We start from the raw sequence: 23,544 nt of genomic DNA on the forward strand, positions 1-23,544 counted from the left end.
TTTTACCTAGTGCTTGCTGGTGAGGCCCTCATCTGGTTTTAAATACCACATTCCAGAAAGATGACAGGAAGCTAGGAGGAGTTCAGCGGTGGGGAGGAAGGTGGGGATTATGGGGATCAATGTGTGTGTGTGGGGAAAACCTCAATTTTACTCTAAAAAGACCAGGGTGGAGTAGGTAGGGAAGGGAGATCAATTTGCTGTTCTTAAAAACAGATCATTAGAGATTATTTAAATTATTTTAGTACCACTCAGCTATTTCTGATGAAGTGGTGATAGATGGATTCAAAATTATCATGAAATCTGTGTAGCTTTTTCTTTCACTCTGTATATCCAGAGATTCGCAGGACTATCTAGTTTATCAAAGGAGATTGTTGAAGATCCTGCTCATGTCTGGCTGAGTGGCTACTGTTGAAATGGCAGGGCACCTAACTTCTGTTCGTGGTGGTTTTTCAATGGATCAGCAGTCTTTCCTGACGGTGGATTAGATAATGTGGGGGGCCTAGCTTTGAATGCAGCAGCAGTGAATGAAAAGTCTCTGTTGTAGGCTATGAATGGATAATTTAGAGTTAGTAATCATCACTGATTTGTCTCTTTTCTCTCTGGTCTTCCATATTTGGGATAACTTAAGTTGTAATGAGGCAGAGAGGATTTCTCTGTTGTACATGGAAATAACTAGTCCAGGTTTCTAGATTCATTTCCTGATTGGTCAGCAATGCCCATTTTGAAAGGCAATTTAGCGATAAATTCATCCCACTGGTACAGAGGAGCCCAGCTCTGGTACACATCTTTCAGTTTAGACAGTAGCCTGGGTGGGATTTTGGCTGCTGAGTGCCTAAAAACTTGTGCATCAGCTCACAGAATGGGAGTAGTAACCTGTCACTGGTTGGGGTATTTGACATAACTGTCAGGTTTCGGAATCAGAGAACTTCTGCCAAAAATACTTTATTTTGATTATTACCATTATCAGTATCAATTTAAGAGAATAACTTTGGTACTAGATAGAGAGATATGGACACTTGCAGGGCTTCTGTTTCAGAAGCAGCAGAAACTGAAGTGTCTGTGGCAATACTGCTATTTGTGCTCTTACCTCGTGCCCTGAAAATATCTAGGGTGCAATGCAACTCCAATGCATGCTGCTATTCAACGCTATCCGGTAAGCAGGTCCTTAGAGCAATGAGTATGTGCACAGCTGCTCTACCAGTCATGGGTTTTTAAGGATCCTGGTTGGAGTAATAGCCCATGTGTCTATTCAGAATTCATTTCAGCAAATATTGCTTGCAGATTTTAGCATTGGTGACATCCTTATGGGGCATTCCATGCTGTCACTAACCTCTAACCATCATGACAACATATATCACTGTCTCGTGCAGTCAGTTCTTGTAATGCATGTTACAGGCATTCTGACTCGTACCTGGGATGACTTGAGATCCACAACCTCGTCAAGTGCGGGACCTACAAAAGGTTCCAGACAACTCTGTCAAAATGTCTGCTTGAGAAAGCAATTGGCGTATTGTTGGCTCCTGCTGCCAGTGACCCCTGCTCCAGGGTTGCCCAGAGTCTTGCTCTCCCAAGATCATTATATATTGGCCTTGTGTTAGAGTATTGATGTTCACCCAGCATTGTGCCTAAATCTTCTGTACATCTGACCCTGTGTGCACAGTCAATGGAGTTACTGGGAAGACCCCCTAGACCAGAATGACTGCTGGTGGGATTTGTATATCCTCAAGGAACCAACCTTTCCTCCCTAGATTTGAAGTAGCCTGAGCCAACATACCAGACCTTTCAAGTAGAAGCAGGCAGCTGTAGCGAAAGAGTAACTGCATCCCGAAGTTGAGCTGGGATCCAAGCTTACCAGGGCCGTCCTGTGCACTTGCGTCCTCGCTCCAGGTCTTGTGCAGCAAGCCTGTAGTGGTGGCTAGCTCTGTTTCCTAGGCTCTCTTTCTAGTGTGTTAACCTACATTTTCTTCTGTCAACTTCTGTCAACAACTAATTTAGTACTTCTTGTCATAATGTTTCTGCATATTTGCAGGCTTGTTTTTTCTGTAAGTGTATTGTTCCTTTCTCATAGCTCTTGTTTTATGTTACTTAATGTGTGCTATTTTACAGTTCTGTCCCTTTACTAAAAGGCAGTATAAAAATATACACAATATTAACAGGACTTACTCAATTCTAGATATGAATACTGTATCAAATTTCTGATTCATGAACAGATCATAATTTCCTCTTGCTTATTTTGTGAAAATAATTGAAACTTTAATCTGTACATTTGAGCTGCACTACGTAGTTGATTCTTCTGCTTCTCCCCCACTCTAATAAGCCCTATGATATTGTTTGTCCTGATTTTATATATTGCCACGTGTGACAGTTCTCACTGTTTTGAGAAATAACTATTCTTTTATCTGTCCATTGTAGCCCCAACCTCTTTTTTAATCCTAATGTTGAAATCGTATTCTTTGTTTCAACTTCTGTGTTTAACTGCTTCCAACATGAATCATTTAACATCTGGCTTGGCAGATTTTTTTCTCAGTCTGTTTCCAGTCTGTAAAGATGGTATCACATTTTAATCCTATTTTTTTCTTTTATACACAATCCCCCTAGATCATCTATATCATCTGTAGATTCAGCAAGTGTGTTATAGTTTATCCTTTAAGTAATTGATAATAGATGGAGTTATATTGGACTCGAACGGATCTCATTAGCATCCCATTAAACGCCTGCTCTGAACTTGATGTTATAGCATTATTTTGTTTGTGTACTTGGTTGACTGTCTACTTATTTCATAGTTCCAGCTAATTCTCATTTTTCTACTGCGTTATTTCACTGTATGGAACTATTCTTAATTCTTTGCTGGGAGACAAAAATCAACTGGATTCAAAACACTTTGAAAACTTTTAAACCTTGGTAGGAAAGTTAGTGTAAAACCAAATTAGGTAGTTAAAAAATCAGTTTAGAGGTGCCAGAGAGATCTTTGCTAATTTTTATCCGTGGCAGTATGGTACATGTTCTGCAAACACTACTGTATAAGAAATCAGCAGTGTTTCTCCATTGTGTTAGAAAAATTCCAGTCCTCTTTTGTTAGAGGAAAAATCTTTGAACACTTACTATAATGGCTCAAATCAGGAAAAAGTCTGAATACAGAAAACTTTCATTGTACATGCTTTGGAACTGTGAGGAAATTGTTGTTAGTATATGTAGGTAATCATAGATGGAGATGGTATTTGGATGCTTACTCTAATTGGTTTCAATAAAGAGCAAAGCTTATAGCAATGAGACTTCATGAGATCCAAATTCTAAATGATGAATACATCATTTTTGCACAGAACTGTGTCATAAAGCTGCGTTGTGTTTCTCCCCCTGCCCACACACACCCTTCTACTCCCTTTCTCCTCCAGTTGAAACTGCAACAAAAACTGAAGACTCTAATCTGGTCTGCTTTCATTGAGAATCTCTCTCTTTCCTCTTTGCTTCTGACTTAATCCTTTGCCTACTTCACAGGCCGATTCTTTGATGAGAATGAATCCCCTGTTGATCCGCAGCAGGGCTCTAAACTGGCAGATTATAATGGGGATGATGGTAACGTGGGTGAGTATGAGGCAGACAAACAGGCTGAGCTGGCTTACAATGAGGAAGAGGATGGTGATGGTGGAGAAGAAGACGTCCAAGGTGAGCTTGGGCCTTATCTCCATCCCATTAAAATAAAATCCACAGTTTATTTGTTGAATTTGTGTAAAGCCTTGCTATTTTTACCTAATCAAAAATTTATAATATGAAATAAACTTTGGGCAATTTTTCAAATTCAGTCTTACTTTCCACTTGAAAATCAACATTATAGTATTTTGCATGGAGAGTATTTTGATAAATTTCAATCTTGTATACACTTCATGGTAGGAAAGTCAAAACACTTAAAATTTTAGAAATATTTTTGTCTAAACACCAAAATCTGATATCTAGTATGTTGGCACATCTAATCTTTGACATTTAGTAAAGCAGTTTTCAAATAGAGAAGGGTATTTTTTGAGACTACTGCTTATACTGTAACACCTGCCTTGAGGTGGTATGCAATGAAGTCTTCGTTATCAATTGTAAGTGTAATTTTTGTGCATTATACACAGATTCAACAGACTTCTGGTTTTCCTTGTTAACCAAACTTCAAACTCATTAATCTGGTGCTAGCCTAATATCTACACATGCATGTTTACCACCCTTTGTTCTGCATGCATTTCAGTGTATCAGCAACTCTTCACTGCTTGTCTGTCATGTATCTTCCACATTGTCTGCCATTTTCCAGGTCCCTGTAGTAGTTTGGTAGTATTTTGTGAAAGGCTTTTGCATGTATGTAGGGTGAAAATGTTTAAGTAAACATATTTCCAGTTGAGAAAATAGTGCAAAATAAAGAAAAGCAGCCCTACTGAATTTGTACACGCACCCGGATTTTGAGCCTCATAATGCAAGTTTTTTAGCTGGTAGTTTCTCAGGCTTTTATTTCTTTGGTATCCAAGCATAATTACTGGAAAAAAAAGATAAAAAGCAACTGATTTCCGTGGCAGTGCATCTAGCTGTGCAGGGTAAGCGCTTCCTGGCTGGGCTGGTAGTTTGAAACTCAAGAACAAGCAAAAGTAAAGTATGGATCAGAAACCTAGGCAATTGATTAACTTACGGATAAAAATGAAAACTGTATTGCTCCTCTAGAAACTGTGGTCTGTTTTATTACACTCGATCAAAACTATAGCAGGGGATTTCAGTCACTCTGGATTACTAATGTTGTTTCTTTTGAATAGGTCATTTTGGGGGTTTATATTCTTTGTAAAACCTAGCTTCCAGTTGAAGGTACAAAAGTGTATTCAGCCTCTTGTTGTTGTGTTGTGGAAGGAGAAGACTTGCTTCTCATGATTATGATTTCCGTATGGAAAGGAAAGCATGGTATGCAGACACTCGTGTATATGTCTAAACTATACTCCAGCTATGCTTCATAAATCCAAGCAAGTTAGGTTTTTGTTTGGGTTTTTTAGTCGCGTTTCCCCTGTTACACAGAGGGTGCTGTCTCGTTGCTCACCACATGGGTGCTTAATTGGAATTCAAAACACAGTTCTTGGAAGTTTAACCAAGACCATCTGACTGCCACTAAATCTCATAGTGCTGCCTGCTCTTGGTTGCTTCGTTCAGCCTTTTGGGTAATCTTTATCTGTCGTCATTACTCTCCAGTCAAAAGTTTGAGGTGGTGGTGGGAGGGAGGTTGGCTAGCCAAATCATACAGTCATGCAGCATTTCTTCTTCTGCAGTATGCAGCCTCTGCTGTACCCCAGTTCAATACCAATACGTTGCTATAGTGGTCTTTACAGAGGAGCTAATGGCTTTAGGTAGTAACAGTTAATATCATGTATGCTGCAAGCTATTACAAGTAACATGAATGGCATTCTCTATGCCAGTTATTAAAGGGTCAGCATTAAATAGCAGTTGTTGGTGGAAAATTTGAAAAAACAGTGAAGGGTGTACTTATGTAGCTTGCAATGCAAGGAGTATTTGAAAAACAGCTCTAACTGTAAGTGGCCTCATAAAACTGTTTCACATTTAGATGTGGCACCTGTCAGCTCACTAGTCGTGCGCTCTTAAATTTTTACAAAGTGAAAAAACATCTATCTTTTTTTCTCATCGGCTCCTCTATACACCTCGACATACTGTATTTAATTTATGATAGTAAAGATCAGAATGATTTCTGGAAGCCTCTTCCTGAAGGGTAGTCCAAGCAGTGTATGTTACTACTTCAGACTTAAGTTTCCAAGCCCTTTGTTTTTATCCGGTTATCTTGTTTCCTAATAACTTAGTTAGCTAGTTTTGGTGCAAGTCAGACAGCATGGAAAGTGATACTTCTAGGAGCTTTTTAAAAAGAAAGAATGCCTGCTTTAGTTTTTATTCTGATTTATTTGCAGGGGAGGATAGGGTGGAATTGTGGGGGGTTGCAGGCAGGGGTTGTTTTAATTGCATAGGGAGAGGAAAATTTGAATTTCTGACTTTTAAACTATTGTGATGTTTTAGGAAATCATCACATGGCTTTGCATTAGGCTAGAACAAAGCATGTGGCACGTGCAAACAAACCAGTTTGGTTAAACATGTTTTCCTGTTTCCACTAGAAATGTGTGGGCCTTAGACTGGTATTATTGAAGAGAAATCTTACAGGTTTGGGAGACAGGATATTTTATGTGAATGTCAGTGTCCAATCTGGCACTGCTTTCAGTCTACCTATTTGAAATGCAAGGTGCTATGTAGGTTGTTGGCTTCTACTATAGTAAATGTTCTCTGTGGTGGCTGGATGGTGAAGGATTATACAAATCAAGTGATACTGGCTATAAATGTATGCTGTATTAATTGTTTCTTACAAAATAAAACCATGTGTCATGTAGATAAGCCTTTAGCAGCTAGGAGTAGGTGCTGTCAGGTAAGGCTTGCTGTATTCACACTTTCACAAGAATTAGTTAATCAGCATGCAAAATGAGGCCTGTTTTAGAAGGAAAAGTGTTTAAGAGCTCCAGTTTATCCTCAAAGAAAAGACTTCATTAAATAAACTTGTGGGAAAACACAGCTGAACCTTATCAATCACTTCAACTTTGTTCTCCATTCCTGTAAATACAAAGGGATGCTGTAAGCTTTGAAATACAGCAGAAGCATATTATTTGAAACAAGCTGAAGTTTTAGGGTTTTCATATATTGAGGGAAGGCAGCTCAGGACTCACACAGGAGAGATCTGAATTAGGGGAGGTAGGATGCAGAGCATTTTAGTGCAGTGGGTGTCATGAAGACTGTGATGCTTTTGCTGTTTGTCAAACTTCAGAAGTGTAGTTTAAAACATGTTTTCTGCAAAAAATATTCAAATTTTTTTTTTAAAAAAAATTGATGTACTATAGTAAATGCTTATTCTGACTGAGGATGTGCAAGTTGTTTTTTAATGATTTTTCATGAGGTTCAAAAACCAGAACCCAAAGAACAGAAGTTAAGAAGTAGGAAAGAGTAGAGTGTTGGAGAGAGAGAATCGTTAGAGATCTGGAAAATGAGATGAAACCCCTCATTCTTCCAGCCAAGGGTAAAGCTGTAAATCCACTGTAAAGATGAACTAAATGCAGTTGGGAAAGGTGTGGTACTCCTGAAGTGGCCTCTCAGCATCAACTGTTGGTCTCCTTACCAGCCATCACTCCTTACCTCTACTGTTAGATAATTCCTGGCTGAATATGTAGTTCCTCTGCAACTCAAGAACAGATAAATGTCTTGACTGGTGGGCTAAATAGTTATCACATGATAACCTAGCTAGATAAATTTGATTCAGTTGTAAAGAACAGTGGTGAAAAATGTATTGGTGATTCTTCAGTGCTGAGAGGAAATGCATTTTTCCATTGGGAAGAGTTTAAAAAAAGGTTAAGATTTGCTTTTTAAATTTTAACCTCCATAGAAGTCCCTCTTCAAGTTTTACACTCAAGTTTCTGAGATGCAAGGTAGCAATATGTAAAAATGTTGATAGCAAAGTACAATTCAAGCATTGGTAAAAAAAATCCCATCATTGAAAAATGTGCTGTGCCATAGAAATGGGATTATATCTTTTTTTTTAATCCTGAGAAGTAGATGGAAGAAGTATTACCTTTATTCTTTCACAGTCTATTCAGAGGCCTGGGAGGAGGGGGTCATAATAACATCTTTATGCATGTCCCATGAGGTACCCAACTCTTTGTAAAAACTTTTAATGTATTAATGGGGTTAAAAACTGGCAATGTAATTTTTCAGAAAGTTGGCTTTGGGTTTTAGCAGGAAGAGTTTGAAACATTTAAAGGAACATTCTCAGAATATTAAGTTTAACTAGTTCTGCAGTCTTTTAAGTCAATAAATCTGTGAAACACAGTTGTAAGAAAGCCAAAGATATCAAATAGTGTGAAGTCACAGTTCTTCAGAAGGGACAACTCCCAAAGTGCTGACAGCTGGACTTGTAATTGCAGGCCCATATGCCTTCTACATATTTTCCCTGATGACTTCACTCCCCTAACCAGACAAGGTTAAATCTGTGTGGATGTACACATTAACTGTTTAAATATTTTCTTCAGTAGTATCACTTCAGATTTGGTATGAATATTTCAATTGCAGATGATGAAGAACGAGATCTTCAAAATGACCTTGTTGATTATGGCAAGCCACGCTTCAGTGATGGTGTTCTTTAAATCCCGAGTGAAATGAGAGATGTAGATGAGGAGAGATCTCAACTGAAGAACTTGAAGTGCTGCAAAACTGAACCATTTTTACTTTGGTGTTTCTTACTTTAAAAGAAGCCTATAATAAAGTGATAAGTATACTCTAAGTTGGTGAAGTAACACAAGGAAACAGTTCTGTACATATGTACATAGTTGTACTATTGCAAATTGTATTAAAACTTCATTTTTGTTGTTACATTGAGCCAATTAGACTGTACCTTATCTGTAATAATCTTTACATTTAAAACCAATATTATAAATATAGGCTGAATTGTTTCTGCAAATTAGAAAACTTTGTAAACTGGAGAACTTGTACAGTTTGTATCTCTCATGTAACAAATACACTGTGGAAACAATGTATAGCCAAAGGACTCCTTTTCTACAGTAATACCTGTATGGGCAAAAATACTCTGCTTTTTTCATGAGTGCTGTGGTTTTGTAGTTTGCAGGTGAGCTATCAATTGAGAATGAAAACTGAATGTTAAAAAAAATTGCTCCTTCCTTAATGTAACTGAGGAAAGATATATGACAGAGAAATAGTCTTCAGAAGCAAGTACCGTTTTAATTCTAGTCTACAGTGACCAAAGCTTATAGCTAGAGCTGGGAATCAGTGGTATTAGGATTCTAATAATTTGATACATCCTGAAAAAGTTGTGTAACTATAGCTTATTTTAAAAGGTAAAATAACAGCTTGTAGGAAATATGTTTGTGTACATGTTAAAGAAAGCATTTCTTCAGTGACAAATAAAGACAAGTCTACAGCTTTTTAAGAACTTTAATGGAAGGAACAACCCTTGCCGTTGGTAAATACAATGTTGTATGCACTGTTCTACTGTTTCAAGAACATCACATCCATCACAGTCACTCAAGTTAATTTACAGTACTTTGATACAATCTCTTCAGACATCTGGCATGTTCCACATTTTGCTTTTCTATCTCGAAAGAGTTTGTAAGTTAGATATTTTTTGTATTCTGTGTTTAAGCACTTTCTGAATTTTATGGAAATGATTCTGTTGATCTACAGTAGTGGAAATTAAGATGATTAACCCAACCTGCTTTTCCAAAAGGGCTACTGTGAAAATAATTTATAGGGCCTGTGACATGGGTGATTGTACTTTTATTATTTCTGTACTCAGGTTCAGATTTAAAATAACAGTTAAGGTTCACTTGATGCAATTCAGTAAACCTTTTAAATAAATTTCAAAGCTCAAACAATTTTTGGCTACAGGGATCTCTTACCAATGAGTCTTAAATATACAATTTCTTCATGAAATAAAAACTTCAGATTCTGCTTATGCATTTTGAGGGTTTTTTGTTTAAGGCTTAAGCTTTCTATGCATAAGCCAAAACTCTTCATTATGTACTTCTGGGAGGCAGATGGGGGGTAGTCCTTTGCATGGTGTGATATATTTCCAGTTGAAAATAAAATGCTGAACCTGCTCAGAATTAGAAACCATACTAACCACACAGTAAATATAAACCTGTACCAGAATTCTAAAAAAGTCATCAGTAAATACTGTATTTAAGCACTGCAAATTTTTGTTTGTCTTAAAATGTAATTTCACCCTGAATTAGGTGTTAACTTCCTCCTTCTAATGAAAGCAACATTTATTGGGTTCTAATAAATTAAGTTGTTTAAAGTTTGTGAGGCTTCTGGCTTTGCTTTCTTTTATAGCAAAATCATAAGTCAAAGTGATTTTGACTTTCAAAAATTGGATTAACTTAAGTCTTCACAAAAGTTGAGGCATTTTGACATAGCAGCAGCATGGTTAAAGCTGCTTCATAAAGGCCAACTCCCAAGGCACTGAGTGAGCTGAGGACCTCAAGGCATGCCTTCCTTACAAGCTTAGGGTTGCATGCAGCACAGTACAAGCATTCACTCCATGGGTATTTTTAAGCCAAAAGTCTATGCTTCAGATCCTCACAGTACCTGTGCATTCATGTGAATACGCACACCAACATATGCAACAAATCCTGAGCTCCTGTTATTGATCTGTAACCTTCCTCTGTAAGACTAACTTGGCAATGTTTCACTTGCTGTACGCAGATCTTCCTTAACTCTGTCACTGTCTAACCTTTGGCACTGTATAAAAGCTTCTGTGGCTAATCACAGGCAAGTTGTCACTTTTGTAGTGGCTGTGCTGGACTTGCTACTTTCCACCCCTTGTAGCCTGCAGGACTCAGTCAGCATACAAAGGAGAAGCTGCTGTGAGGGTGCACGAGGGTAAGTGTACAAGCAAATGTGCTACCTTTCAGTAACTGCCGCTTACATACTCTTGCACCGAGGTCAGCAACTGTTTGTTATGAAGTAATAAATTAACTTGACTTACCATGAAGAAAGTACACTAACAAGAAGGTGCTGATGTTTACACCTGAACTAGTTTTCAACAGTTGTGTAGTCACACCCTGACTCTTACGCTGGCACTATCCTCCTTTCCCAGTAATTTGATGGGGAACTCTGTAATCAGAATTTTATTTTAGCTTGTTACCTTCTAGAATATTGAAGCTCTCTGTATTTCTTTGAATTTGCCTAAGTATGATGCTTTTTAAAGCAACGAATGAAAACCCCACATCTATATAAAAAGCAGAATAATCTGTTAGTGCTCAGGAATCATTTTAGCATGTGTACCATCTTGGCTGTGATATCTACAATAATATAACAGCTCCTTTAATATTTTTTTTCTGTCCTGATTTTCCCTGTAATCTGGTTACTTTTGTATATAGAATGGAATGATCTTATCTGGCATGTTTAGAGAGTAACAAAGTCATTAGATAACTGATGTTGGGAAATAGTTGGATTTAATACTCATACACAGAACTGTATATTACATGTATATTACATACATATATACATTCACTTATATAATACTCTATATACATAATCAATTTCCTAATGCATATAATTTTTTTTTGTATGCTACAGGCCATCTCTTGTTTTCTATTTAGGAATAGCCCTATGTTAAGATTCTTAGGCCTAACAATGCCTTGCTAAACCCACTAATACCTTTAATTGCAATACTCTCATTTTTGCCATAAATTGGTCTGAAAGAGACCATGGAAAGCTAATGATAAAAATTGTAGAGTTAGAGTAATCTTCAAGTAGTTTGAACAATGCTTAGAAGGCGGCATTAACGGTATGTCTGCAACAGACAAAATTTCTTGGCATACAGGTACTCCCGTAGCTGAAACACAGAAGTACTCTGCATTTCTTTTTTCCTGGCAAACATTGCTAAGTCTGCGACCACATTACTTATAGCTAAAATCGATTGGACAGGAGAATAAAAAAAAAAATCAGCTGCATTTTTCATACTATTTGAAGATGGTTAGAAAAAGAGCAAGATACCAGCCTAGGCAGGCCTTTGGTCTGACCCAGTGTACTTATTCTTGTGCTCCTATGTTCTGAGAGAAATTGATATTCACAGCTTTATTTTTCATAATCAACCAAGAAATCCTTAGACATGGAAGGTGAAAGATGTAGAGTTATGAAAGAGAGCAGAGTCTCCTATTTAGAAGAAAGTTTCATTTCTGGTTTGGCTGGTGCACTGATAACATTCAGTTAGTTTTGAGAATAGGCAAACACTGCTAATTCCCTTTTCCTATCTGAAAAGCATTAGGAGACTTAGAAAGCTGTAAGCATGAATAGTAGACTTGTCTTCCCCTGTATTTTGGGAAAATATTTAAGTATAGCCTATATAGAAACACATTTTGATCTTTAGTGGGTATCCTTTTATGGAATCTAATTGAGGTCACTAAGCACTTTACCCTTCATTATTTAGTGATCCAATGTTTAAAGAATTTTATTTCAAGGGAATTGTTCTGTCAAACAAATTCCACTTTAGTGAAAAAAAGTCTTCGTTCTTTTGGAAAACTGCCAACATTTTTTAGAGCAATGTTCCTGGGTTTCTTTTTTTTCAGTAGGTGGCTTCATTACAGCTGTTTTTCTAAGCTGTCTCCTTCACATACACATGCTGCTGCTACTGTTTCCTCACCCTACTTGTTAGCCCCTTGCCTTCTCAGTCCCATTTCTCTTCCAGAGCTGCAGTTTTGCTTTATTGCCCTCCTCCTCATGCAATGTCAACAGTCTGTTCCGGACTACACTAATCCTGGGTGCCTCCCGCACAGCCTTGACTTACAGCACAGCTCCACAGCGTGTTGGTGGCTTTTCTTACCATCTCCTTGAACCAGGCTTTCTCTTCAATTGCTTCACACATGCAGCACATCCTCTCCCACTCTGTGCCTCACTTTGAACATAGTTCTTTACCAGCTGGGAACCACTGGTCTAGAGGACTTAGGATATTTTATTTATATTGAAAAAGGCATAATCTAATCACTACTTGAGTTAGAAAATAAATTTGAATTTCTGGATAACGAAGTTGAAGATGCAAGACTACAATTAGAAGCATCCTCATATTTTCAGGAATTCCTGGAAGTCCCTGTCCTCAAATTAATGTCATGCATGAGAGTTATCCTTTGGGCAATAGCTGGGAAGTAGTAAGTCCTGCTAGTTAAAGCCTGTTTTTCAGTGCCATAGCAATGCTGAACTGGGGTAACGATCTTGGCTGTAAGCAGGTTATTCTTAAAGCAATCGTCCCCAAAGGCAATCAAACTAGCCCAAAGAAATAGGGCTTCTTTTTTACATGCTACTGAAGATTCCAAACTCACACGTGATCACTTTTAAGTGTTTTCTGGGCCACTTTATATATAAAAAATGAATTGTGTAAGTTTGCCAAAAAGCTTAAACTTGTTTCTAGTTCTCATTCAATGTGTATTTCACCTTTTTTGAGCAAGGGGAAGGTCTCAAGAAGTAATGAAAATGTGACTGCCTTCAACTACTTAGAAGTCAATGATGTGCTGGAAAAAAAGTTAAATAAATGCATGTTTTTCTAATGAAGTTCTATGAAACACTAGCTCACTTTTAAAAAAAAATAATTAAAAAAAATTAATCACTGACCTGCCAATTCCCATGACTACACCTAATATACTCAAAAGATGGGTTCTGTTCAGCGTGACCAATATCAGCATTTAGGAGTAAAAATATGAATGACTAACTATCTTGATTTTATTTTTTTAAATGTAGTTTTGAAATCCCTATGCCATTTTTGCTGAGCCAATACCAGTTTCCATGGAAATAGCAGCATACAAAACGTTGACATATTTCAGAGAGATGGAGCTATTTAACATCTGCTTGCCTGAAACCACCAGCTAGACTTCAAAATAAAACTGGCTCTCACATTTGGGTCTCACATCTTGCAAACCAGTTTACAAGAAAAATCAAACATAGCATCTTTAAGGGATGTCCCTGCTTAGGTCTTCTTTATGTTCTGATAGAAATAAAGAAATACAAGTCAAGCAAGTCCAGACTTTTGTGTTCAGACAATATATCCCGATAGCTAAAGCAGTATTCAGCTCATCAAATTCTTGTTTTAAGGCTCATGTTAAAAATATGACAATGTATTTAGGGAGTAATCTCTTGAAAAAGCAGCTAATATGACCAACTGATCTTTTTCATAGCTTTTCATAAACATACATATTTTGCCTCGATCTATATCTAAACAACCTGCATTAACCCATGAAACACTGGTGGCCAACAGTTTCAGTCCTTCTTAGAGACATCACATATTTTGAAAAGGGAAGAACATTTTATCTTTACAAGATTGAAGAAAACACTACATTTTGAGTAAAAAAGTACCTTTGCTGTTTATCATAAACTTTGATTTGTTCCCTCTGCTTCCAATTCTTCATCAACCAGCCTTTAAATTAGCTTTTCCCCCTGCTAGAGGACAATATGTCAAAAGAACACCAAAAGCCTCCCATGACATAAGCTAGGGCTCCTAACAGCATAATTAACTGCTCCCTCTTTTTTGTGTTTGAATGATGCAACTGTCTTCAAACAAACTAGAAAACTTAGGGATAAAAATTGAAATAGCTTTTAAAAACCTAAAGCTTGAAAATCTTATTTGGTAGAGCAGTATAAACAAAGGTTCGTGAAAAGGTACAGAAATTGGTGTTTTATGAAAACCTTAAACAGCATATGAGACAACTATCATTTTCTACATAATTTAAGTACTAAGAACTAGCATTGTTAACATTAATTATAACAGAAAGGTCATATGTTTCTCACTTTGTAAGCTCTGAATTATCTCTTACTTTCTGGTACGTTGTCTAAAAACACAGTACTGCACATAAGGTTAAGTGACTGATTGTTCAAGAACATGTAAAATTCGATCTGATAATAATCTTCACGGAAAACTTAGCAAACTGGACAAGAGAACAAATTATCTTGGGCTATGTCCATCAAACTTTTTTTAAATGTTAAATCTACTGCCATTTCGAGTTGTGATTCAGTACACAGGAAGGACACTTGCATCAAGAGAAAATCACTTTTTTGGATGTCTTTTATTTTTTAAACTGCACCTTTAAAACATAAGGATCATCTTACTATGACCAACTTTCCTTTTGTATTTATACTATGATAAGTAGCTCCAACCACATCACCATCGCTGTAGCAGTGGCTACACACGTAACTGAACTGTACAAATCATTTTATAATGGATCATAATATTGCAAAAGTTGTTAAGGGGTAACCAAAATACTTTATTCTTACTTTCATTCCCTATCTTTAATTTTTCAAACCACTGATCAAAATCAAATGGAAATTTTTAATGAAATGGAAACATAGTTACTTGGAGAGCAGAAGACAGACACTGACATATTCATACACATGCGCGCACACATGTGTGCGTGCACACACTGATCGCAGCACTAAGCCAGTTTCTGTTACAAAGGTGTGAATTCATACTACTCAAATTTAGGCACTTAATCAATTAAGATAATTTGTAAAATGTCTAATATTCTGGGTTTCTTTTTACAGTTACAGAAAGGAACAAACTCCTCCAAACGGAGATTCAGCTCTTTCTCCTGTCTTCCATGGACTAGTGAGTGGGCTCCTGAATTAGCTATCTAGCTTAAGTGCCTGAAGTTAGGTGGGACAAAGCAGGTAAGGGAACAATTAACAGAGTAAGATCTTGCTGTAATAAGATCATTTTGTTGGGCTCAGTTTATGATACTCTTAGTAAAGGCATCCAGCAAACAAAATTTCCATCCTTTGAGAACAGAGGAACAAGAAATATGTATGTTCAGAACATGTACACATATTTGGAAGTCTTCCACATACTTGAATCCTCCTCTACTTTCCTCTCTTCTGATTTCAAAAGCCAAGTATAGTAACTACCACTGTGACTGCCAGGTCGGAGAGACAGTGAATGCAATAGCCAATTACTGCATTTCTGTCTTGTCTGAAGTTGCTCTGATGTCAATGGGGAAGTTTTTGGCTGGTAAAACTATTGCTCAAAAATGCCTGGAATGCCTGGAAGACATTTGAATGTCTTCATTCTTTAGAGACAAGATGCAAACCCCAGATTTTGGCATTCAATAGAATAATGGAGTAATTAAAAGCACAATACAGACTATGGCAGCAGGTCTTATTGAAAGAATGGTTTTAAATGTATTATGAATTGTCTGGATCAATTTAAATATGGTGATCTCTACCATGTTGTTAATTAAAGAACAGCAGCACTTTACGGCTTCAAAGCACAGTAGAGATGTAAACTAATTAACATATAACAACTGTGTGAGGAAGTTTAAGAAAATACTGGGTTTCTCAAACCTACAGCTGATATCCTATCAACTCTAGAGCTGCTATCCTATCAAAGACCAAGCAAATCTTTGCAATTGTCCCATTTCCTCAAAATTTCAAATGCAAAATTACAAACAAACAAGATTCCTATAAGCTCTGCATAAATAACCAAACGTTAAAAACTTTAATTATAAAAGGCTATACTTTAAAAGCACTCACAAGTCAATGCAAATGAATCTGTTGTGATGCCAAAAATATTCTGCTCAAGGTTAAACTGAGAAAATACATATTCTTAAGTCATTTTTGATCAGCGAGTGATTGCAGTACTTTGTTTTTATGCCCAGCCCCGAAGAGAAATCTGACTTGAAGAGATATTAGCATACAAATGGGATATGAACTTCCAAAGCTTATGCAACTGTTATTCCATTACAGACAGCTCAGATCAATTAGGTTGTTAGAAAACAGAGAATAAATCTTTGTTTCGGTTTAAAATATGAGTACCTCACAGACATATGTGAAATCTGAAGCTTGTAGAAATTTAATTTGTTAAGGGAAAAAAAAAAAAAAAAAAATCATTCAAGAATGTTCTCTCTACCGCTTATTTTCCTCCCTCCTTCTTACTTTACTTTCCTTCCCTCCTACCTCCCCCCAAAATGGAGGGAAGGAGACTAAATTTTCCTCTGAAGATGATTTAATTCAGTGTTCAAATCTAGTAAGCAAGAAATTGAGGGGTGCTTACCCTGCTTACTGGGAAAAATCTCAGCAGAACCACGACTACAAAACTTGCAGGTACCTCTGTAACATACGGAAGGAAAACAAAGAATAGTAAGCTGAAGACCTTGCTGCCAAGACTGAAGGATGACTTCTACTACAAACAGAAGAAATACAAGCACTTACAATGAACAGTCAAAGAGATAATTCAGTTCTTTCCTGCTACTCCCAACTACTCAATTGTGTAAGCTCTCAACAGACTGGCTTTGCCAAAGCTTTCTCAAAGTTATGTGGAACCCACAAAAACTAAGACTCCCTCAAGAACCTATCACAGTTTAAACGTTAGGGAAAAAAAAACAAACAAACTGATGGTAGTATCTTACTGAAAAGTAAGAACTGGCTATGTATAAAACAAATGAAAGCAACCAAGTTTTTCAGAATTTTAATAGCTGCAAAGAAAACTCTGCTTAAATATTTCCTGAACAATACAGTGACAAGTTAGAAGATGAAAACATGTACTAAATAACTAATGGTACGTGTTTTATTTAATTTTAGCACCTTACATTTTCAGCCAGACAAAATCATAAACAGTGAAAAAAATAAAGCCTGCAGAACAAGAGATCTCTTGTAAGCCAGTATACTGCAGTAGAAGATGAAATGTTTTCAGTGATTCACAGCATATGATTTGCCTGGTCTAGTCAACCCTGTGCGTTGCCTTTACACAGGTTATCATCCAATTCTGCTTCATTTTAATAATGACACATGCAATAGGCCCTCTGCATAAATAATCGATTTTTGAAAACACTGCAATAAAATGCTACATTAAACTTCCCCTGCCCCTTCACAAACACAATTTATGACCTGCCAAAGGTGAAACCAACACTAAAAAAGGAAGAGGAGCCAGGTCTTTATCTGCCACTTTATGGTACAAGTACTAATAAAGCACTCCCACAACTTTCATGCACACATAACCATTTACCTCTCATTTCAGACTTCTGTGGATTTGTCTGAACAAATATACATGTGTATACACTTGTGGTATGTGCAGACCTCAACCTCTACTCTACCAGTTCACTCCTTCCCAAATATCTTTCAGCTACTAAAGAACTTATATCCTTGCCTACATTCAAACATACCATGGGAAAAAAAAAAAAAAAAAAAGATTTCTTCAACTTTGATATGCCACAAGAAAAGCCCAAATTTAATCTGAACTCACCTGACATTTTATTTCCTAAAATTGTATTTCTCAGCTAGCAACAATGAAATTATTAGTACAATCAGTCCATTACTTAAGCTTGTTCAAAACATGGACTGAATTATCAGCTTTGGTTGCAAATCCTCAAAGGAACCTATCTCCTACTGTGAATTTGTCACTGAAAAAAGTAATTTGGATCCCATCCCTAGAATCTGTTGATTACTGTATTATCTCAGCCTTTATAGCAATGAACCAAGGAAACCGATTAACAGCTGTCAAAATGTTCTTACATTCTCACAAGGAGAAGCAGTATATGCAATGGAGTGTCTTCCTACCGTATAAGGTTTTCTTTTATATAAATACATTTAATACCACTATTTTGTTTGCATATTGGAGAACAGCTGGATCAAAATTTTATTTTACTTGAAGAAAAAGGAAAGGAAGGTTTGTGAGGTCCTTACTTCTCAGCAGAGTCTATTTCACTGTTCAACACCAGCCTCTCAAGAAATTCTGTATCTGACAACTTGGAGCTCCATCCATATTATGGAGAATTTCACCATGCCAGAAATCGAGGTGTCAATTGCCATCTTTCTCCCAGGATATAGGCAGCACTTTAAACCCTCTGGAACCCAAGTACAGCACTCTGAGGAGCAGGTCCAAAACATTTAATAGGATCAAAAATTTTGCTGGAAGAAACTAAAAAGAAGCGAGATCTGATGCTTCCAATAACTTTCAGCACTGTGGAGAAATAGTGCAGCATTCTGCAGTAACTAGAACCTTCTAATTGATAAGGACTTTCTAATTGATATGGAGGAAAGAAAGGAGGAGAAAGCCAAGGAGAAAGAGCCTCATGGCAGGTGAGATGCTTGGAGCATGGCATGCTTAAGCATACCATACTTCTATAGAACAACACCGATCTGTTTTAAGGGAGAGAAGGGGGGCATATACACCTATTTACGAGAATGCACGGGAATATTCTAGCCAGCTAGAAACGAGGCTATGGTGTTATGAAAAAACTTCATACTGACACAGAAAGCAGAAAACTCTAATTCCTCAACCCCTATTAAACTCTTCCCATGTAGCAGCAATGGGATCGCTAGTATGGACATTCCACAGTTTAACTACCTAAAACTGGACTTGTTCACTTCTGGATGTACATTTTCATCCATAGGGGATTGTTTCATGACTGCAAATTCTTCAAAGATGCACTGTGCTAGATCACATGTACATGTTAAGTTCATTTAAATTCATGCTTACCTTTGTTTCTGTATGAGGATAACAGTATCATATGAATTCCAGTTCCTGTTAGCTGAAGTACAAGCAGTTAAAACAGCGAGTCTGTAGCTGTTCCTGGGCACACAGACTGGATCACAGACATCTAGGCACAAAGGAGCAAAGTAGCTGCTTTTTGTTTAATTCAAGTGCACAACTCTATTTACCTAATAAACAAGTTATTTCTTTCAGATAAGCAAGAGAAACAATAAATACTGGAAATAGGTAATTTGAAGATTTTAAACCCAAATAAGGACTGTTTTGTTTACACAACAACTCTCTCTCATAGTCAGGTCACAGCATTTCCCCTTTGGCAAAGTAAGTAACATGAAATTGCCACACTTAGGGTAATAGCTGGAATCAACAAGTGAAGAAGGATGTTGAAATACTGGAGTGAAATTAAAGAAGGGACCCCCAAGTTATCCAGGGAATAAAACCATCTCCCCCAGAAAATGAAGACCAGCAGGCAAGACTTAAGAACGCACTGTCTTCAGCCTATGAAACAGAAATTGGAGGTGACCTGATCACTGCACGTAGGTCCTCACACATGAAAGAAGAACTCCAGCAGTGCATGACTTTTGATTCTTGCTGAGAAGCATTAGATGCAATAGCTGGAAGTTAAACTCAAACATGAAATAAAATATGAGTCCTTAACTGCAGACATTTGAAACTGCTTATGAAGAGAAGTTGATAAGCTCACCAACACTTAATGTCTACAGTGAGTAGGGAAGTCACCCTAAAGCAAGTCATTTTAAATAAGCACATAAACGCAAAGCTAATGGATCACCAAAACTTCAAAAAGGCAGAAAGTTAGGGGAAAATCATAAAATATGAAGAATAGCTTTTCAAACGATCATTCATAGAGTATAACATTTCAAGAATGTGCAACACTGCTGGCACCTGTACAGTTTCTCCCTCAGTTTCGCTATAAACATGCACCTAGAATATCTCAATCTGACAGAATCCCTGAAATCCATTAAAAAAAAAAAAAAGCTGCTGCCAAAACACAAGCCTTTTCTGTGAACTTAGTACACACTCTAAGCTTCTAATGCCTGATGTATACACATGCAGACACAGCATTATTTAGTGTTTCTGTATTTTACACACAGAGAGCTAATATTGTTTTCCTGATATAGATTATAATCTGGGGAACAGTTACAGTAGATGGACACTTGAACTCTTGCTTTCTTAGCGCTGTCAATTAACAATACGACTTTATGTTTATTCCCACCCGTCATATGGTAAAGCTCACAATCCTTTTGGCCCAAAATCCTTTCTCAGACACTGCTCAGAACCAGGTAATTTGAGGATGGCGCAAGACCCCTGCAGAAGATATATTTAAGTAATTTATAGTCCAGAAAAGCACAGTTCTCATTCCCACCCAGGCTAGTTTGAACCCTGAGTCATATGTTTTAATCTCTCTTCTAAATGGTTTCTGGCTTTCTTTATAAAAGCACTAGAAAGTTTTGGTATCCATGCAAATATCTGCTTGCTTTGAATCTTGGTTTTGAGCCTGAATGATTTCCTCTGGCAATTAGTTTCATTTTAATTGCATACTGTTTGAAAAAGTATTTCCACCTACCATTTTTAAAAACTCCCACTTTTTAAGTATCACTGAATGTCCTCTTAGGCTTGTATTATGAGACACCACAAAGTTATCTTGCCATACTAGTTCTTCTTAGTGGACTGACAAACAGTCTTAATTAAGTTTTAACATGCCCAAGCTAACTTTTTTCACAGCTGATCATACAAAAAATATTCAACTATTATGCTTAGTTAATGTGTTTAGAAGTACTTTAGTGCACTAAAGGAATAAGGCCACCTGTTCTGAATGAGGGCTGCACTGCTTCCACCAGCTTTTTCATTACCTCTTCCCTTAAGAAACTAGGGTAAAGTTAACCTTACAATGTCTTCTGATAAAGAATGCTGGAAGAATTTGGAACACAATTCTAAAACAAATCATGGCAGCAGATACGGCTCAGTTTAACGAGCCAGTACTTTGACTAGAGAGCTGGGTCTTTTCTAATAGGATCCTGGTTTAAAATCTAAGAGGGTCAGTAGGTATTAGCACACAGAAAACCTACGATACTTGGGTGGGCTTCTCCCTACTTCTGCTAGAGGGCAGGGAATGCAGATGAAAGCTACTTTTACAGAAATGTTTTCTGCAATACACCGAGAATTTTTCTTAATGTCAGAAAACACATTAATCTCAAATAAAATGAGATCTTTTTAAGAAAGTTAGTGGATGAATGGATCAGAAACCGAAACAAACAGACGCGAAAGCTCAGCAGCACGCACAGTACGCAGCTAAACTCACTACACCTCTTCTACTCCACTGCACAGACGTCTGAGCTGCTTCATTAAGCCCTTCCAACGCTAAAGCACGCGACACCTTCAGCGCTTTACGCCGTGAGAGGCTGCCTGAAGGGAGAAAAGAAAAACAAAAAGTGGAAATAAAGCTCTGCGTTAGGACCCGCAGGTGCCTCCACACGGCAACGCGCTCCACGACACCATCGCGGCTGGCGGCGCGGGGAAGGCGGCAGGAGGGACACAGGCCGAGCGGGGCGGCGGCGGCCGGGGCGGCCCCCTCGCACCGCTTCCCGCGGGAGCTGCTCCCTCCCCGGGGAGCCCCGGGGTCCGCTCCCCGCCCGGCGCCCCGCTCGCCGCCGCCCGCCCCTCAGTGAAGGCCGCTAACGGCCGCCCCGCGCCTCGGCCCCGGCGGGGCCCCTTCGCCTCACCTCACCTCACCTCGCCGGGGCCGGCGCGGCGCCTCCTCCGCGAGAGGCGCCCTGGCCCCCGGCGCTGCCGCCCGGCCGCGGCGGCGGCTCCCGGCCCGCGGCGGAGGCGGCGCGGCCCCGCGGAGCGGAGCGGCGCGGCGCGGCGCGGCGCGGCCAGCGGTGAAGGCGCCGCTCCCCGCGCGAGGCCCCGCTTCCCTCCTTCCCGGCCTGCCCCGGCGCCGCCGTCCCCGCGCCCCCCTCCCCCGGCCGCGCTGCGCCTGCGCGGCGGCCCCTCTCCCCATCCGGGTCCCTGCGTGCGGTGTAGCAGGTCGGTAGGCGGGAAATGGCGACTGGCTGCTGAGCGGCTGCGGAGCGCCGAGCCCCGGCGGCGGTGTAAACACAGCGGCGCCCGCCCGGCGCGGCGCGGCCCGGCGCGGCCGCCGCGCACCCGGACCCCGGGGCCCGCCTGCTCGGCACCCCGCGCCCGCAGGTAACGGAGGCGGCGGCTCGGCCAGCGCGGGGTCCCGGCCGGGGATCAGGTGGGGAGAGGCGGGGGGCGGCCGGCGCCCGCGGCGCGGGCAGCCCCCGCCGCCGGCCCGGCCCGCCCTCCCGCGGGGCGCCGCGCCCGCCGCCGCAGGCCGCCCCGCCGCGGCCGGAGCGGGGGCGCAGCGCTGGCCGGGGCGGGCCCGCTGCCCCCGGCAGGGGCGGGCGGCGCGGCTGTCACCCCGCGCCGACACCCCGCGCCCCCCTAGGCCGAGGCCTGCGGGGGGCCGCCCGGCCCGGCCGCCCCGGCCCGCTCCGCTCCGCGCCGGCTGCGGGGGGCGTCGCGCCGCGAGCTGCGTCCCCGCCCGCGCCCCGGCCCGCCGCGGGCCTCCGGACGGGCCCGGGGGTGTCGCCGCGGCCGCGGACCGGCGGCGGCGCCAACTTGGCCCGTCAGCGCGGCCCCGCAGGTGCGGGACCCCCTCCCGCCCCCCGCCCGCTCCTGTCAGCGCCGAGGGCTGCGCGGCAGCTTGTTGCGCGGGTCGCCGGGGCGCCGCGCCAGCCTGTTGCTCGGTTTTACAGCAGTTGGGAGCGGGTCTGGCTGCTCCTCCGCGGCTGCCGCGGTGAGCCCCGGCCCGCCTGGCGTATCCTCCCCTCCGCGGCGGCGGCCGCAGCACTTGCGCCGCTCCCCAGCCTGCGTTTTCTCGTGGTGGTTCTTCGGAGTCCTCGGGTTGCTCGTGGTTCCCTCTCAGCAGCGATCCCCAGACTGTGTTTCTCGGAGGTGCCCTCCTCGACAAAAGTTGTCCCTGCTGTCACAACCCGTGAAGAGGATCCCCAAGTATTACTGTTCCTCTGTTGCCTTGGGCGAGTCGCAGCCACTTTTGCCTCTTCTCCATCAGTAAAATGGGGATAATAATACCTCAGAGAGTTGTTACTAGAAGTAGTTAATGTTTGTAGAGGGCTTAAAAGACCTAAGTGTTATTAATTAAGCCTCATGACACATTAAGGTAAGAGTTAGTGAACCAGGCTTACACATGGATGAACTGAGGCAGGAAGAGATTATGGTTTAGCCGGAGTAGCATGTTGGATCTGAGACAATAACAAAAAACAAGTTGTAACTACTTCATGCTGTAGGCACAAGTGAGCCCTTCTCTGTAGCAGATAGACTTCCAAGATTATTTCCCCACCCTTGCTCCCCCCCTCCTGCTTCAGGAGGCTTTGCCTGTGTGGCTTCCAGCTGAATGGGTAGCTAGAGGACACTTGTGGCTTGCCCACTTAAAAGTGCTTCAGCAGTTTTCGTAACAAGAT

At 40.3% G+C, this 23,544-nt stretch overlaps 3 protein-coding genes across 22 annotated transcripts in view; 2 read left to right on the top strand and 1 right to left on the bottom strand.

Moving 5' to 3' along the window:
• Positions 1-9,868, top strand: part of GOLM2 (golgi membrane protein 2) — a 27,794-nt gene extending 17,926 nt beyond the window's left edge. The window contains exons 9-10 of one of the 2 annotated variants that reach the window (XM_026108045.2): positions 3,496-3,663; positions 8,122-9,868. In XM_026108045.2, the coding sequence (XP_025963830.2) occupies positions 3,496-3,663; positions 8,122-8,195 (242 nt within the window). In that variant the 3' untranslated portion in view covers positions 8,196-9,868. The remainder of the gene's footprint in view (positions 1-3,495; positions 3,664-8,121) is intronic. The other variant, XM_026108046.2, reaches the window with a different exon arrangement.
• Positions 1-22,140, bottom strand: part of LOC112987933 (uncharacterized) — a 36,639-nt gene extending 14,499 nt beyond the window's left edge. The window contains exons 1-6 of one of the 19 annotated variants that reach the window (XR_010390886.1): positions 21,783-22,034; positions 21,362-21,460; positions 19,025-19,145; positions 18,229-18,463; positions 16,601-16,656; positions 8,983-13,546 (exon numbers count right to left, since the gene is read on the bottom strand). Coding sequence is in view for 3 of the 19 variants with exons in the window: in XM_064517803.1 (XP_064373873.1) it covers positions 1,412-1,452; positions 16,601-16,656; positions 19,025-19,145; positions 21,362-21,460; positions 21,788-22,058 (588 nt within the window). In the remaining 16 variants the exon portion in view is untranslated. Of the gene's footprint in view, positions 1-1,411; positions 1,453-8,982; positions 16,657-18,228; positions 18,464-19,024; positions 19,146-21,356; positions 21,461-21,777 lie in introns of those variants that run through there. The other 18 variants (XR_010390882.1, XR_010390883.1, XM_064517803.1 and 15 more) reach the window with 18 other exon arrangements.
• CTDSPL2 (CTD small phosphatase like 2) overlaps positions 22,115-23,544 on the top strand; it is a 45,661-nt gene continuing 44,231 nt past the window's right edge. Inside the window, exon 1 of the mRNA XM_064517799.1 lies at positions 22,115-22,246. The gene's annotated coding sequence lies outside the window, so the exon portion shown is untranslated. The remainder of the gene's footprint in view (positions 22,247-23,544) is intronic.

Source organism: Dromaius novaehollandiae, chromosome 10 (genome assembly GCF_036370855.1).
Source record: "Dromaius novaehollandiae isolate bDroNov1 chromosome 10, bDroNov1.hap1, whole genome shotgun sequence".
Taxonomy (NCBI): Eukaryota; Metazoa; Chordata; class Aves; order Casuariiformes; family Dromaiidae; genus Dromaius; species Dromaius novaehollandiae.